This window comes from Urocitellus parryii, chromosome 1 (genome assembly GCF_045843805.1).
Source record: "Urocitellus parryii isolate mUroPar1 chromosome 1, mUroPar1.hap1, whole genome shotgun sequence".
NCBI lineage: Eukaryota > Metazoa > Chordata > Mammalia > Rodentia > Sciuridae > Urocitellus > Urocitellus parryii.
Genome location: NC_135531.1, coordinates 158,878,931 through 158,897,022, shown reverse-complemented (window position 1 = coordinate 158,897,022; position 18,092 = coordinate 158,878,931). Strand labels below are relative to the sequence as shown.

The 18,092-nt window shown below is 38.0% G+C and overlaps 1 protein-coding gene across 7 annotated transcripts in view; it reads left to right on the top strand.

Annotated features, from left to right (window-relative positions):
* Nucleotides 1–18,092, top strand: part of Fbxw11 (F-box and WD repeat domain containing 11) — a 121,512-nt gene that overhangs the window by 22,257 nt on the left and 81,163 nt on the right. Inside the window, exon 2 of one of the 7 annotated variants that reach the window (XM_026401300.2) lies at nucleotides 13,578–13,730. The exons of the other annotated variants lie outside the window; for them this stretch is intronic. Coding sequence (XP_026257085.1) covers nucleotides 13,578–13,730 — 153 coding nt within the window. The remainder of the gene's footprint in view (nucleotides 1–13,577; nucleotides 13,731–18,092) is intronic. 7 annotated transcript variants of the gene reach the window in all.

Sequence of the window (18,092 nt, the reverse complement as noted above, 5' to 3'; positions counted from 1 at the left end):
AGAACAAAAAGCAAGCAAGTGGATTGGTCATTTTAAACTTACTTTCCTTGTTAGGTGAGAGACAGGGAAACAGAATAATAGAAAAATATGGCTATATCAGGTTACTTCAGGTTATCCTATGGATTAAAGGATTCAAGATTAAAGCAGAGGGGGCTGGGGATGTGGCTCAAGCGGTAGCGCGCTCGCCTGGCATGCGTGCGGCCCGGGTTCGATCCTCAGCACCACATACAAACAACGATGTTGTGTCTGCCGATAATTAAATATTAAAATCCTCTCTCTTAAAAAAAAAAAAAAAGATTAAAGCAGAGGGAACTTCACTGTCATGCTGATTGGCTGTTTAAGAAATTTCTCTCTCTCATTCTCTTAATATCTAGTAAGGTCACGTAACAACTCAATTTTGGTTGGGTGATGTGGACTTTTAGCAAGGGTGACTCCATTTTGATTTTTAGTCTGGTCTCTTGAGGCCTAGTATAGGAGCTTAGTCCAAAACAATGGCCTCCTATCATTTTGATACAGAATTTATATTTTGTTTTTATGGACATAATCTGTATTTATTATAGGAAAAAAAATGTAAAATAAGAAATAGAAACCCAAAAAGTTTCCTGGTAACTATTTTTATTTATAATTTTTTGTATGTGGTCTTCTTCTTCTTCCTCTTCTTTTCCTCTCTCTTTCTCTCTTTCTCTTTATTGGGAACCCAGAGGTGTTTAACTACTGGGCCATATCCTCAGCTCTTTTTTATTTTTTGAGACAGTCTCACTAGGTTGTGGAGACTGACTTTGAATCTGCCATTCTCCTGCCTCAGCCTCCTGAGCTGCTGGTTGGTTACAGGCATGCGTCACTGTGCCTTGCCTACACATTCTTTCCTCCTCCTCCTCCTCCTCTTCCTCCTCCTCCTTCTTTTTTAAGAATTTAACCTTTATTTTCATTGTTGTTGTTTTGTATGTGGTGCTGAGGATCGAACCCAGGGCCTCACCAATGGTAGGCAAGCACTCTACCATGGAGCCACAACCCCTGCTCCTCTTCTTCTTATACACACATATTTTCTTCCATGTACGTTTTGTACGTATTTGGTTTTCACATGTATAATTGTTTTACTTTACAGATATAATTATTTGAAAACTAAACAATATGGCCTCTTTCTCATACATTTGTTTTTAATAGGCACCTCCTGTGCCTGGCTAGGTAAAGATTTTTGAAGAGCATGTGTATTTTACATAACCAGAAGTTGTGCCCACTTTCCTGCTTGTCTTTGTGAACATGACATGACAGACCATATTCTCTTGAGTGGAAAACATTTTTGACTCCAGGTTTATGCTATTTTAGAGTTTTTGTTTTTGTGATATTGGGGCTTGAACTCAGGGCCTCATGCATTCTATCCCCAAACCCCTGTTTTAGAATTTTCAAATTTAAAAAATATCCTAATTTGATTAAAGAATTTTAAGATTTGTTTTTTAATTACTAGTGACTTCAGGTTTGTATTTCTTTTGTGAGGAAAGGAAAATGTCCTGAAGAAAGGATAGTGTTCTGCCACAGCTCTGGATCCAGGTGGTGGGGAGTGTGGCCAAAGAAAATCTTGGGGTAGGAGCTTGGGAGTTTGGTGTGGCTGGGTGGTACTCCCTTTGGTGATTGAAAGCGCCATCTTGAAGCCAGTTGCAGAAGTCTCCACAGCTTTAGGACGCTCTTCCTTCCTTTGCAGCCATTTCTGCTGTGAGTCAGAAGGTAGGGTTTTGTAGGAGATCCTCCCACTTTTCCCTTGGGCTTTGCTTTCTTACGTACAGTGAATGCTATTCCCCAGTCCAGTCTTTTCTGGTGGGTTTTTTTTTTTTTTTGGTACTGGGTGTTCAATCCAGGGTCTCACTCATGCTAGGCAAACACTTAGCACTGAGCACACCCCTGGCCTTTTAAATTTTTTTTTTTTAATTATTTTGAGACAGGGTCTGGATGAGTTGCCCAGGCTACCTAGAACTTGCAATCCTTCTGCTTCAGCCTCTCAAGTCACTGGGATTACAGATGTTCACTGCTGCACTGGGCTATATTATATTTTATAGAAATTCCTTGAAAGATTTATGTACGTAGAAGGCACCCTAGCCAGGTGTCCAGTGCCAGTGTGGGTTGTCCTTTATTTTGATGTTCCTTTGATGATTTTAGTTGTGGTCAAGTAAATGTAGTCAGAAACCCCAACCTTGACACCTCTTTTCCTCTTCCCTCTTGTCTAGTTTTGTTCTTTCTCATACTCACTTTCTGCACATCAGTCCCAGTGATTTTTTTTCTTCTTTTGTTTCCTGTTCCTCTAGGGTATCAGCTTCTTACTGGGGAGTACCTGCAAGCTTTGTCATCTGTTACTCTTAGGGAGGCTTCACTTCCCTTCTTCCTGGACCAGTTAGCCTGTGCTTGTCCTTTCCAGTTGAGCTCAGTTCCCCAGGGACTGGGTCTGGGTCCCCTGGTATCTTTATAGGTTAGGCTCCCTTATAAAGCTCTGGCAGCATTCATCCCTTTATTCTTTATAGCTGTTCACAAAATTGTAGTTGATAAATGTATTGTGTATTCCTCTGCTAGACAGTCAACTCTTTTGCTAGAAAGTAATCTCCAGGGGTACAAGGATCATGTCTGTTACATTCTGTTACATTCTGTTTATTCCTAGCGTCTGCCGTCTTCCTTAGTACTGGCCAAACAGTCCACTAGTTGAATGAAAGAGTAAACTTGGGAGGGCAGATGAGAATTACTATCTAGTATCCAGTCTGTATGTACTTTTAAAGTAAATTAATTCATTCCCTAAATTCTTGGTGTTTTTTGTTTCAATAACTAAGCATAAACAATTTGATCCTAAAATCAAACATAAATTCCTTTCAAAAAATTGAGAAAGCATCCCTGTTTTCCCTCTTTCCCTCCAGATTATATTTTTATACTGTCATTGACTTGTAAAAATTGTCCAGGTAGTTTCACTTTACTTAACTGTCTTTTTGAAGGAGATATCAGTGGCCTTAATTGCTGTCCATCTGTCCTTCTTTCTCCCCTTCCCTCCCTCTTTTCCTGTGTTGTAAGCAGTGATTAATAGGATCACTATTTCTGTGAGTTGCTTCCTATGGTCAAGTAAATTTAGTAAATGCTGCATGTAATCTCCTCCTCTTGGAAATCAAATAGATAATTGTCATTTTAATAATGAGTTTACCAACATTTTCCAAACTTTCTGACCCCAGAACTCATCTCCCTCTTTATTTTGGTTGAAACCTATGTGATCCCAGGGACACACTTTGGGAAATGCTCTGCTTCATGATTTTTGTGTATTTTATCTCAACTCTTTTTGTTTGCCAAGAGTCTTTCTGTCACCTTACCAACTCAGGAGGAAAGGAACTGTTAATGCCTACTGTTTACCAGATTTATATCAACTCTACTTTTTATCCTTTGCTATGACCTTGTTATGGTATGTTTTCCATATTTTATCATGTGAAGAAATGTGGACCGAAGAAGGGAATTACTTTTTGCTCAAGGTCACACAGCTAGTCAAGAGATAGATTTTATTTATCAATTTTAATGTTATCTTAATTTATTTACTATAAAGCCTGTGCTTTTATTCTCCCCAGTCCAGGGTATGAAAAGAAAAACTATGGATTATTTTAGAGACCACAGCTCTAGCCAACACCTTAGTATGAGGAGCATTAGGGAGCAGGCTGGGGCTCTTTGTTGTTGTTTGGCTTATATTGGGGATTAACCTTGAGGATGCTCTACTACTGAATTACATCCCCAGTATTTTAAATTTTATTTTGAGACATGCTCTTCCTAAGTCACCCAGGCTGGCCTCGAACTTGTGATTCTCCTGCCTCAGCCTTCTGCCTGGCTGACTTGGGGCTGGCTTGGGGATCTTAAGAGGGCCAGAAGCCCAGGGCAGGCAGAATCTCCAGGATGTGGGTAGATAGCAGCAATAGGTTCTCAGTTGGGGCATTGAGAAGAAAAGGCGACAGCCTTGACTAACTCTGGCCAAACTGTCCATGTAGCTCTTAAATTCTTTCCTTCCTCTTTCTCCCCATTATGGTGCTCCTGTGTGCTGTTGCTTTGTTGGCATTTGAGGCTGCTTTTTCCCTGGTGTCACAGCTGGTGCTGATTGGGTGCCTGCTTTTGTGTGTGCACTCAGGTACCGTAACTTGCCTGAGGTCACGGTATTGGGCCCTGGGACCTTAACCTACCTCTGCCTGTTCTTTTTAAACTTCAATAAATGTATTTACAAGAGAAACTTAGACCTAAGCTATTAAAATCTATGAAATCATTGGTTTGCTGTGCTAGTTATGTATGTTTTTTTATATAGGTTTAAATTAAACATATAGCTATTAAACACTAAAACTCCTCACATACCAACGAAACCCTGGGACACATTGCTTACATCCATTTATTTGCCTCTCCATCCGTTCATCCATGAATTATTCAGTATGTATCTGTAAAAGATAAGACTGAAAGACAGACTCTTAAATACACACAATTCCATTCACACTTAAAAAAATGAACAATTTCTTGAAAGTATCAAATATCAAATATTTGTTATCTCATAGTTTTTTAAAATTAATAGGCTTAATTTTGTGGAATGTTTTAGATAGTACAGAATTTTTATGTGCTTCCTTCCCACCCCCACGGTTTCCTTTATTTTTAGTGTTTATAATAGTACATTAATTTGTTAGAACTAATGAACTAGTATTGATGCATTTTTATTAACTAAAATCTAAAGTTTATTTAGATTTTCCTAGTTTTTACCTAATGTTCTTTTTCTGTTATAGGATAGGTAGTTGTTGTGTATCTTTAAGATTTTCTTGGCTGTGACAGTGTCTTAGACTTTGCTCATCTTCAATAACCTCATCAGTTTTCAGGAGTAGTGGTCAGCTACAGTTAGGATGCCTTCCATTAGAATTTGTCTGTTCTTTTTCTCAAAAATCTTTTTTTATAGTTTGTTTTTTGAATTCAGAATCCAGACTTAGTTCACACATTGCATATAATTAATATATTTAATATAATAAATCTCTTTGAATCTGTAAAATTTGCCTCCCATCTTTTTTTTTTTTCTCGGCATTTATTTATTGAGAAACTGGTTGGTTATTTATTTGTATAACTTTTCACATTTGGGGCATTTGCTGATTATGTTCTTATTAGGTCTACAGAGTCTGTTCCTTTTTATATTTCTTGTAGATTAGTTGCTAGACCTAGGAACTAGGGATTGAGATTCAGTGTATTTCTGTCTCAATTAAAAAATAGGAAAAAACAAAAAACACCAAACCTGCATAAAACTTGCATTTTCTGCATAAAACAGAAATATGCAAAACCTGTCCTCTTTCCACTGTGCTGTTGTGCTTTTCAAATTATGATGTTCTCTGTTCTTTCCAGGTATGTGATCCTTGGTGAAACCAGACCTCTGATGCATCTGCATTTTTCTGGGGTTGAGTTAGGCCCTGTGCACAGAAAAAGGCTGTGGGTAGCAGTGGGGCACAAAGCAGGCTCCACTTTTAATAGCCACGCTTTGTATCTGCAGTGGTTTGCAGGGCTTTGCAATCTTAGATGATAAATGCACTCTCTCTCTAAGGTCATTTACTTATCTGGTGTTTGTATTTGATCACCTCAGTGCTTAGTTGGAATAGAGTGCCCAGAAAGATGTAGGTCAGCTTTCTCAGTATTGTGTTTCACAGCTCTTTGGAAAATCTAGGCTCATTTTTTTCTTGTGTGCTTTCTTTCTATAGTCTTCTTAGAATTTTGATTCGTTTATTTTCTTCTTTCTCTAGGATCTGTGGTTCTAACATGAGTGGAATATTTGTGGTATCTTTAGTTTTGAGTACTTATCAGAAAAATAAAACAGCATCATAGAAAAGTAAAAATAAATTTAAGAATGTTTCAGTGGGGGCTGCAGTTGTAGCTCAGTGGAAGAGTGCTTGCCTAGCATGTGTAAGGCATTGTGTTCCATCAGCACCACATAAAAATAAATAAAGGTATAAAAATGAAAATTGTAAAGGTTAAAGAAAAGAATGTTTCAACAGAACAAAACTGCCTCTTTCTTACCTTGACCATATGGGGTACCTCTTTGTTGTTTTTTTGTTTGTTTTTTGTTTTTTAATATTTTTTAGTTGTAGTTGGACACAATACCTTTATTTTATTTTATTTTATTTTTTATGTGGTGCTGAGGATCAAACCCAGGGCCTTGCACATGCTAGGCGAGCTCTCTGCTGCTGAGCCATAATCCTAGCCCCTCTTTGGGTTTTGCCTTTTTTGTTTGGACTAAATATTTAAGATTTGTTGTTATTATCCAGTTGAAAGTCATAGAAAACCCAATTCATACAAAACCAGCCTAAGCCAAAAGAGGGCCCTGGGTAGGTGTGGATCCAGGTTCTTCTTGGACTCCTCGGGGCCGTCCTAATAGCAGTGCCAGCATTCCCTAGCGAGGGCAACCTGATGGCATCAGTGCCTGTGGTTTTAGTCCTCATCTTTGTTGTCAAACTCAGTGGGAAGAAGTTTCCTTTCCTCTGGCTCCCATGGAAGTCCTGGGAATTGACAGTGTGCACTTATCATTGCATCAATCACTAGCCAGAAAGCTACTGTGTCTGCCCTCCACCCCAGAAGCTTTCAGCGTTGCGTTCTTCTCCAGCCTCCTAGTCAGGTTTTTCTGGACTTTATATGTTAATTATTTGATGACCAGTGTTTATGAAGCTTTTGTATACAAACCTTATAAGGACCTGAAAACATTAAGCTATAAATTGGTAAACCATCTTACTTACTTATAAATTGTTTTATTTCATATTATTTTTTGGTAAGTTATAATAATGTAAGTGCAGGTTTTACAAATTATGACTAGTGAGTACATTTTTTACAAGAAAAGTTATTACTCTTTTTTCCTGTTGTTTATAGATTAGTTTTTGGCTTTCTATTTTGAGTATTTTTCTTTTTTAAATCTTTTTTTAAAATTTTTAATATTTATTTTTTAGTGGACACAACATCTTTGAATGTGGTGCTTTGTTTGTATGTGGTGCTGAGGATCAAACCCAGGGCCGCACGCATGCCAGGCGAACGCGCTACCGCTTGAGCCACATCCGCAGCCCTGTATTTTGAGTATTTTTCAAAGTAATTCTATTCTCTCAGTGTCTCACCTCCAAATTTGTTTCTCTGTAGACCTTTTTTTTTTTTTTTGCTACTGGTGATTGAACCCAGGGCCACTTAACCACTGAACTACATCCCCTGCCCCCACTTTTTTTTTTTTTAAATTTTGAGGGGAGTCTTGCTAAGTTGCTAAGGCTGGCTTTGAACTTGCCATCCTCCTGCTTCAGCTTCCTGAGCTGCTGGTGTTACAGGTGTGAACCACCATGCTCGGCTTGTTTTTCTGTAGACTTTTATATCATCAGTTAAAATATGGGTGAATTACAGATTATTTTTTCACATAAGTGCAGCTGAAAATGTCTCCACAAGATTTGTCTGCTGCTCCTCTTAATTCTATATTCTTTCAGAGTTACTAAAAAAAATTATTATGATGCTTTGCAGAACATCATGACTAGTTGCTTATAGCCAAGTCATTCAAAGAGTTATTAAAACAGCAAGTTGAATAGGGTTTTTGCAAGTCAATAAGCACTCCAGTGTCTCTGAAATTCCTGTGGGGTTTTCTATCCTGATTTTGTTAGTTCCTTTGTGCAAGAAGTTCCATTGTTGTGTTTTCCCCATGTTCACATGTACACACGCAAAACAGTCTGTAATCTGCAGCTGACTTTCTTATAACATTTGTTTAGCAGTGATTATCTACTGTTAGGGCTTTGTGCCTTCAAGGGGTGCATACAAACAGCACAGGAGGAGAGATTTAAAGGACTGTTTTAAGAACATGAACAGAATGGTTATCCCTTCCCCCTTGCCTGCAGGACAGAGAGATGGGGACGAATCAAACTGCCTGGCTGTGCTGGGAGGCTCAAAGCAGGTTCATTTGTTCTGAGAACCCGGTGGTCTGTAAGGCACACAGCTTTATTCTTAGGTGAAACCAAAGTCAGTTTAGAATATAAGAACAATGTGTTGTATAAGAAAAAAAGAGCAAGTGTTTAAAGTTTACTGTAAAATAAACTGTTGATAAAATGTCTCCACCCCCTTTAAAAAATTTTTTTTAGTTGCAGATGAATGCAATATCTTTCATTTTGTTTATTTACTTTTATGTGGCGCTGAGGATCCAGCCCAGGGTCTAGGCGAGTGCTCTACCACTGAGCCCTAAATGTGCCCCTTTTTATTAGTTTGACTACTCACTTTTTTCTTTTGGACAACTCCCTTTTCTTGCTATTCCTAGCTAAAGGAGCAAAATTTAGATCACCACTGTTTTCTAAATGTGTGTGTGTGTGTGTGTGTGTGTGTGTGTATGTATGTATGTGTGAATGTGTGTGTGTGTATATATAAAATTAAACATAGACTATCAATTTGGAATAAGTGTTTATTTGGATTAGGAACTGGTTAAGTCTCCAGAAATAACCATGTATTTTGGAAATGAGCAGTATTTAGAAAATAGTGGAAGGCTTGTTTAAGTGGTGTAAGGTTTGAGTTCACACAGTTTTTTAGAAGGGCCAACTTTCGTTTTGTAGGTGCTTATTTAGAACTCACAGTGAGACGGATTATGTTAGATTGTAGAATCGTTGGAGAGTCATTGGAAGGAATAAATCTACAAAAGATGAATTTAATTTACTTTTTGTGGTAGTTGGGATTGAACCCAAGGGCATTCTTCTGTTGAACAATATCCCCAGCCCTTTTTATTTTTTATTTGGAGACAGGGTCTTGTTAAGTTGCTGAAGGCTGGCTGGTTAACTTGCAATCCTCCTGCTTCAGCCTCCCAAGTTACTGGGAGTTATAGGTGTGCACCACCATTCCCAACTGCTTAACTTTAAAATATTTTGTAGCATTGAAATGTAACTATGTTCCTCTCTTTAGCAAACTGGGAAATAAAATAATAAATAATATGTGCAGAAAAAATTTTTGAAACCAGAATATTTGGTTTGAGAATTTCTTTGTTAGCCCGGCACAGTGGTGCACGTATGTAATCCCAGTGGCTCAAGAAGCTGAGGCAGGAGTTTAAAGCCAGCCTCAGCAAAAGCGAGGTGCTAAGCAATTCAGAGAGACCCTGCCTCTCTAAATAAAATATAAAAAAACTGCTGGGGATGTAGCTCAGTGGTCGAATGACCCTGAGTTCAATCCCCTGCACTCCCTCACCCCCAAAATAAATAAAAAGAATTTCTTTGTCATCTGTTGAAGCATTTCGTTTGCTAGCCTATATACTTTTTTTTTTTGAAAGAGAGAATTTTTAAAAAAATATTTATTTTTCAGTTCTCGGCGGACACAACATCTTTGTTGGTATGTGGTGCTGAGGATCGAACTCGGGCCGCACGAATGCCAGGCGAGCACGCTACCACTTGAGCCACACCCCCAGCCCAACTTTTTTTTGAATAAATAAGCAGTTTAGAATGAAAAAACTAAAATAGAAATTATATTATGGTCTGACTATAAAATTGAGTCAGACTTTGAGAGTAGATGTAATAATAGTCCTCAAGTCATCTTCTTGAAAGAGATATCTCTTCCTGGAACAAATGAGAATGTTTGTTTATTATATTGGGAGAAAAAAGTTTGAGTTCCCATGTGTTCTAATATTCTTTTTTAAAAAAAGGCCAACTTTGTCTTCTCTTATGACAGTAGAGTAAGGATTTTAGGTTGGTATGCTGGAAGACAATTAGACTTTCGTTATGCATTCATTTTGGCGAAGTAGGTGGAGGATCCTGTAGGGATGTAACTAGCACTGTATTTGGGATGCTGTCTTGGTCCATTTTCTGTTGCTGTGACAAAGTACCGAAGCTGGGAACTTATGGAGATCAGTTTTAGAGGCCGGAAGTCTGAGATCAGGTGACCAAACCCCTTTGTTTGGTCTCTGATGAGGTCCTCATGGTGGATGGCATTACAATGGCAGGAGCTTGTGTGGAAGAGATCACATGGTGAGCCAGGGAGCCAGGGACTTCTTGTTGTGTAACAGTGCACTCCCAGGAACCAACTGGGGTTCTGTGAGAACTGTGTTATTCCCAATGTGGCAGTGACCTAACCACTTTCACCTGCCCTTTACCTCTTAATACTGTCAATTAGGGACTAGACCTTCAGCACATGAACCTTTAGGGGACAAACCACATCCAGACCTTAGGGAAAGGAGAGGAACGCTGGTATAGACAAGGAGATCAGATGTTTCTTAATTTCTGGATAATGTCTAAAGAACAAGACAGCTTTTTAGGTCCTCTGACTTGGAAGTCTTCTCAGGTGTCACACAATATGGAGCATGGATGATCACAGTTTTAGAAGTGGTGGCCTCATAAGCGGGAACACTGTTACTTAGGAGTATCTGACTGGAGACCCGAGTTATCCAGAAGTCACAGGCAGCGAAATGAATTAGAGTCGTGTCTTTATCACTCAGTGCATCCAAACCCTGATAGCTCTAATTCCCCACCTGCCCTCTACCCCCATTGAAGAAGAATGACCTGGAACTAAGGGGCAAGTCCTGTCATCAGATCCCCAAGGAATGGTGAAAATGCCTTATTCTCTTTAAGCCTGGAGAAGACAGGATCGAGAAGCCTGAACACTGTATTGCCAATGTATGTTAACTGTATCTGAAAAAGTATGACAGGCAAAAAGAATAAAATAAAAATCCCCTGTGTTTAATTCATATTTACTAAATAAAATAAGACCCTAAGTCCTGACTTGTTGCCTTTCTTCACTTACTATTTCTTGAACTCTTCAGCGTATCGGGGCTTCCTTCCTACATGCTGTACACTTCCCACTGCTCCTACAACATGATTTCTGTTGGGGAGATGTAATATTCTGTCTTATGGGCATTCCGGAATTTAGGGAAACAGTACCTACTGTTGACATCCTTTGCTGTTATGAGCAGTGCTGTGATGAATATCTTCTTTTTGGCTATATATATTTTTTTCCCCTGTGAAATTGCTTAGTCAAATGATAAGCATGTTTTCCGAGTCTTGAATGTGTATTGCAGAGTTGCTCACCAGAAATTGTGCCTCTTACACTCCCATCAGCAGTAGAGATGAGTGACAAGCAGATAAAATTTAAAAATAAGCCAGGGAAACTTGCTGCTTTAGGGAGTTTAATGTCAGGCAAAGGATGTGACAGGCAGTGTCACTTAGGTTAGGTATAGATTAGGTAAAAAAAGCAAGGAATTTTGGACTCAGAATTGCAATTGTGCCCCTTTTGATGTCTGACAAGTTATTTGATATTCCTGGTCCTCAGCTTTTCCTCTGTTAAACTCAGGTACCCATCTGGCCAAAGAATTGACCACAGTATAGTTGTGCAGTACAAAGTTTGTATCCCATCCCCGTTTGTTTCTTCTCTGTAAAATTATTTAGCATTTTCTTTGGAAATGAGCATGCATTCACAGAGGAGTGCTGTCTGAACAGCTTTCCCAGTTGGACCACAGATGCAAAGTGGCAAAAGCCCAGATGTACTGAACAGTATTCAATTTAACAAACTGAATTTAACTACTGTTAAATTCTCTCCAGTGTCAGGGTTGAGGTCTTGGATAAACCCACTGGGATTGGAGAAGCCCAATCTGACCTGGCAGTTGCCGTGGAAATCTGTTCCTCCTTTGCAACTGATCCCCAGTGTGGTGCTGGGCGACAGAGGACCTGCGTGGCTATGCCGGAAATAGATTATTTTGTTACATCTTGTTCTGGAATGCTGCTTGGAATAGAGTTTCCACTTCCCCCTTTGTATAGCTCATTCTTCTCTCTCCAGCTCTGAAAAACTTGGTGACAGTTTTTAGTTATAGGTGGTAGTTGTGAAGTAGATAAGAAAGATTTTTTTCCCCCTGTGGATTCCCTCAGAATAAACCATTTTGATTTTGATGTTTACTACTATTGTAGGGATCACTAGGTAAAATATTTTTATAGCGTCTAGCATTTTTATACATTTTAAATGACAGATGTTTAACATGGACTCAACATTCACTGGAAAATAATTTGTTTAACTGTCAAGTTACTGTTAGTTTAAAGTAAAGCATCACTTAAAATTATACAAGGGAGGCTGGGGTTGCAGCCCTTTGATAGGGAATCCGCCCGGTGTGCCAAGTATCAGGCCCTGGGTTTCATTCCCAGCACTGCAAATAAACAAACAACAACAAAAGGTAGTATTAAAGTAGTACATAAGTACTAGGTGGTCATTGGAGACAAATCAGAAAATATGGGTGAATAAAAATTTAAAAAGATGGGCTGGGGATATAACTTAGGGTAGAATTCTTGCTTGGTGTGTGTGAGAAGCCCTGGGTTCAATCCCCAGCATCACAGTGAAAAATAAATTAAAAAAAAAAAAAAGATTCTTTGTTTCTTTTTTAAAGATGACCATGAAGATCCATTGTAGTTTTGTTAGTGTTTAGGTTTTGGTGTCTCACCTTACATAATCACTCAAGATGAGGTAATTGAACATTAAGGTGATTTTTTAAAATGTAGTGTTTACAGACTGGGCTTTGGCTTTGAGTTCTGTTCCACTACTGTTTATAGGGATCACCTATAAACATCAAACTCATAGATGTAAAGTATTTGAATCACTAAAACTTGACCAGATATAAGTTTAGTTTTCCCCATTCGGCTCTTCCTTCTTTCTTCCCATGCTGTTTCCCTTACTCCCTCATTTTTTCAGTACTGGAAATTGAACCCAAAGTCTCCCTTGTGGTAAGCAAATGCTATTTTGAGGCAGGGTCTTGCATTGCCCAGGCTGGCTTTGAACTTGGGCTCCTCCTCTTTTGGCTTTTGGAGTCATGAGCTGGCACCACCATCTGGCCCCATTCCATTTTCTTTCCTTACTGTATATATCAGCCCCCAAATATCCTGTAATGTAATATCTATGACAAGAAAGTATGTAATTCTAAAATATAGCTGCTGAGTATTAAAATGTTAACTCTTGGTTATGTGTCATGTTTACTGTCAAATTCAGTTATAAAAAATGGCATTATATGCAAAAGAAAATATTACACATATTGACTGTGGGCCAGTAGTATTTTTTTAAAAAAGGCTATAGAAAATGCCTTTAAATCATGAAATAACTTTTACCCTACCACCTGAGTACTGCATTATGATTCTTTATTTTAAAAGCAAAAGAAGGCTGGGTGTAGTGGCGCACACCTATAATCCCAGTGGCTCTGAAGAATGAGACAGGAGGGATCGAAAGTTCAAAGCCAGCCTCAGCAAAAGCAAGGTGCTAAGTAACTCAGTGAGACCCTGTCTCTAAATAAAGTACTGATGTGGAGATGTGGCTCAGTGGTCAAGTGCCCCTGGGTTCAATCCCTGCCCGCACCCCCCCACCCCGCGCGCCCCCCAAAAAGCAAAAGCATTAGTTATTTTGTTGAGAGTTGGCTAATTCTTATAGGTTACCATTAAAAGTTAACTGTAGAAGCCTAGGTTCTGAATTTTAGGAGGCTCTTCTAAAAACTTTGTAGCCTTGTTTTCATTATAGATACTGTTGTTCCTTGAAAAGTAACAGTTTCAGAAATAAAACATAATAGTTTCTAATTTGGATTAAATTTAATGCTTTCTCTGTTTTGCCTTGAGGTGAGGACAGTCTTGAAGAAAAGCTGCACAGAGCTCCAGCCCTCAAGCCTAGGTGGTTCATGTCCCTGGAGCCCATTTTCTTGCTGTATAATTCCTCAGGATCATTCCCCACTCCTGGCTAGAGGTTCTCAATGGAGAATGTGTTCCTGCCAGGTGACTACCACAAAGTCAGTCATTCATTTTATTCCTCTGTGTCTGGTAGCCCTGTGTCATTATCCTGACACTCTTAGTTTTATATCTTACAAGGAGGGCATGGGAAATTTTATGTGAAAAAAGGACTTTGAGTATGAAAGTTGTAAGTATTGGCCCTTATTTCCACTCTTTGTAGCTTAGTTGAAAGATACTGGTTGTAAACCAAAAATACTGTATTCTAGGTTCTCTAAGAATAAACTTTCCCGTTTCACTTTTCTTCAAGTCATGCTTTGCTGTAGCTGTCATAGCCCATTCCTCTGCTTAAAATGATTTAATAGCTGTCTCATCATTGCATCTGGCAGTGATTTGAGTAATAAAAATTTTGATGTCTCACTTGAAGGAATTACAAGATTCAAACACTATTAAAATTTATTAGTCTTTAAAAAATTGACTATCTATAAAAACATCCTTGGATTTGATCTTGTTTACTTCTACACTTTATCATTGGGTTACTGTTGTCAGGTTTCTTTTTGCTTGTTTGTTCCCTACATATTCTAGAAAACTTGGGCTTTTTATTTAATGTTGGTTTGAGTTGCTGGCTTTGGCTTTATATTATTCTTTTTCTCTTACTCCTGGTCAAAGAACCTTGCTGTCACTCACCCATTCCTTGTGTGTTACGTGACCCACTTCTGTTTTTTTCTGGCAAATATTGTTGAACAGTATGTATGCTGCATTGGGGAAAAAAAAAAACTCTGTATACATGGATATAAAATGGGACCACATGCTTGGAAGGATTGGCAATTTATTGTTGTCTGTCACCTGTAGTTTAAGAGATGTCATCTTACAGGTTGAAATCCCACTTTTGCTAGATAGTATAGAAGAGAATTCTGTGGTTGGGCCCTTTCCTCATGTCATACTTCAATATTTCAATGTTGAATTGGCTGCGGATTCTTGCACAGGATGTGTCATCTTTTAGTTCTTTGGCTTTGCTTGTGTTATTTGTTCTAGAATAAATTTCTTTCTCTTTTCCCCTGACTGCCACCTACTTATCCTTTGTGGCTTAGTTCAGGCATCCTATTTCCTTGGGTAGGTTGTCTATTTGTGGGGAGTGTGTGTGTGTGTGTGTGTGTGTGTGTGTGTTTACACTAAACACTCTTGAGATTTCCTCCTGTGAACTACCTGAGGAAGGAAAGAATACATTAATTGCTTTTTTGTGTGTACATAGATATAAGTTCAGATAAGTTTTTTGTTGAATAAAACGGTGCATTTAAGACACTCAACTTGGTTATTTCAGGCATGATGATAGAAGTTAGAAGAAACTGATAATGATTCTGTGGGAAGTGGTTTATCAAAAAAGATTTGGGAGCGGGTGTAGAAAACCTGCAATGAAGCAGATTTCTAAATCAGAGTAACATTAGAGAGATGATTAACATAACATACATCTGTGGGTAGCTTTTAAAAGAATTGCCTCTTTGAGAAGGAATCAGGGCAGGAGATTCAAAACAATCCCATCTAGAAACAGACTAGAGTTAAGCTTTTTGTGAACATTTCTTCATGCCAGCCAATCAGAAGACAAGGTGCCTGCAACCACTTTTTCCTTTTGATTTGTGGTTCCTATGGTAATAGAAAGAGAGCCTAGGACATTTCTCTCCTACCTCTCTTAATGAACTTTTAGCTTCTGAAAAATGTGAAAAGCTACTGTTCTTGTCTTTACTGACTTAAAGTCTTGTTTCTGCAGAGTGGCTCTGGTATTTTTGATTGTATACTGGATATGGCAAAATTAATAAATACGTATCAGCTTCCTTGGCTAATGTTATTTCCTCTAGAACCTGAAAATTCAATCTAATTGGCCATTTGCTGTTTATACCAGAACCCAGAATGAATCATTTCCTGTTTTCTATGAACAATCCTAAATTAAGAATACTGGTCATTACAAGCAACTAAATATGAAATTATAACAAACATTTTCGAGTTTTTCTATATCCCTCAACAATCCTCCTGGGTTTCTCTTGAATTTGAGAGTAAAGTCTTTGAAGGAAAGAGGCTTAATTTATTTTGATGTTGGCTTAATAAATATTTGTTAATATTTAACAAATATTCCCACAGAATATTTGTTAAAATTGGTTAAGTATCCACAGTGTCAGAGTTACGTTCCTGAGATGTATTTTAACAATAGTACAGTAATCCAGAGGTTTAATAATAGACCACTGTAAGTTTTAAAAAGGCAAAGAAAAAGATAATAGTCTGCATTGTGAGTATAGCTGAGTTGAAAACATGTTTTTCATTATTTAGGTAAAGAATGATGGATAATAGTTTATTCTAGAATGATCAACATAGGTTTCTTACCAAGTTCCTAAATTTAAAAATAGAAACTTCAAAAATCAATTAATGTTATGGTCCTAGATGCATCTTAATGCTCTTTAAGTTGATGAATGTGGTACTTTTATTTTTATCCATTATTTTCAAATTGGATCAATGTCTTCCTGGTCCATTAGGCAAAAGGAACCTTTTCTGAGCACCGAGTATGTGTTCTTTTATTAAAAGATAGGTATGTTTCCTAGAATGGCATTTTCCATTGAGTAGTGACTATTTTTTTTCCCCCAGCAGTGTAATTGATCACTTAGCTCTAAGGCAATTGCTTGTAGGGCAGTTCTAATATGTTTTAACTACCACCATCTTTACTTTACCAAATGGATAATAACACTGATCTTGAATTTGGAAGATCCTAGTCCTGATCTGAGAGTGGAGACCTGTTGGATAGGTTTTTGGCAGTTGTATCACAACACCAGATTGAGTGATGCCTAGGGTCAGACTGTCTTGGTATATTCTGTTCTGAAGCAAGTAGTATAAGCTATAGAACAGAGTGAAAGGGACCCTGACCCCAGGTCTGGGGTGAAATCAATCCCAGCTCCCACTGAACATTACTTAATCTCTTGAGCCTATGTTTTCTCTTCTCAGTGTTGGGGAAAGGAATGCCTATTGTGTGAGATTATTGTGCAAATGAGTTGAGATAGCCTTTGTACATTTCTACTGTGGGATCTAGCATCGTGGTGACACCTAGTAGACCCTTAGTAAACACTGACATAGTTCTTTATACCACATAGTATCTACTGTGACTGTTATAAAGGTAAATTCTTGGAAATAAGAACCTTAGAGGGTCCTTTAAAACTCTATATCAAGCTTTAAAAAAGCTTTAACACCAAATTTGTAATGAATCCTTAATATTTTGAAGTAAGTTCACAGAAAGTTTGCTTTATGGTAATTTTAAGTATTGACTAGATCATTAGAAGTTAGAAAACTATGGGAAGATAGTTTTTTGATTGTTAATCTGAAATCAGGGGTGGGAGGTCTTTAAGAGTTTCTTCCAGTTCTCATACTCTGCGATTTTTTTTTAAATGAATGTGAAACATTGCCTTAAAAAAGTTCTAGATCCCAAGTTATCAGCAGAACAGTCATGTTAACTTGCAGAGGGAGCTTGACTCTTCTTACTGAATAAATGAAAATCAATTTGCAATTGAGTTTAAGTGTTAATTTAATATTATTATCTGAGTGCAGGTGTAAACCTTAAACTGTGACCTGAGATCTGAGTCGATCAGATAACTACAAAGATTCTAAAAAGGAAACCTAAATTTAACTACAAGATATTGGGAATTTATTTAAATGAAACAAGCCATATAAATGTGTAGCCAGGTGTTGTGGCACATGCCTATAATCCCATTGGCTCAGGAGGCTGAGATGAGGATCGAGGGTTCAAAACCAGCCTCAGCAATTTAATGAGACCCTAAGCAACTTAGCAAGATCCTGTCTCTAAATAAAATACAAAAAGGGCTGGGAATGTCAGTGTTAAGCATCCGGGTTCAATCCCTGGTACCAAAAAAAAAAAAAAAAAAAAAAAAATATGTAAACATGTTAGTGCATGCTGGTATAAAAATTCTTTTAATAACAATGTGCTAGAATACCACTGGGTAGAGAATTTATCTTAGTGGAATCAGAGACAGGATTAATTTCTCTTTCTAATTCTGCTCTCATTTAGCTCTGTTCCCTTGTACCTTGGACAGGTTGTTGTTTTAACAAATCAAACGTCCTCTCCTGGTTCTTGGTTTGTTCATCTGTAAAGTTAATATCTATCTTTCAGGGGTTATTTTGAGGGTTTACTATATCAGCTGTTTAATAAATAACATCAGCTTAATTAATGACAGCTACTTTCATCATATTGTACAAAAATGTATTCAGCATCTTTTCTGTGGTTGACATTCTATGATAAGTAACTGTTGGGACAACAAAGTATGTGTGCTTGGAGTGTCAGTGATGCACTGCTACTGTGTCATCACTGTGACAAGCTGTGGCTGTTATAAGCTCTGGAATTAGTGCTCACATTGGAAA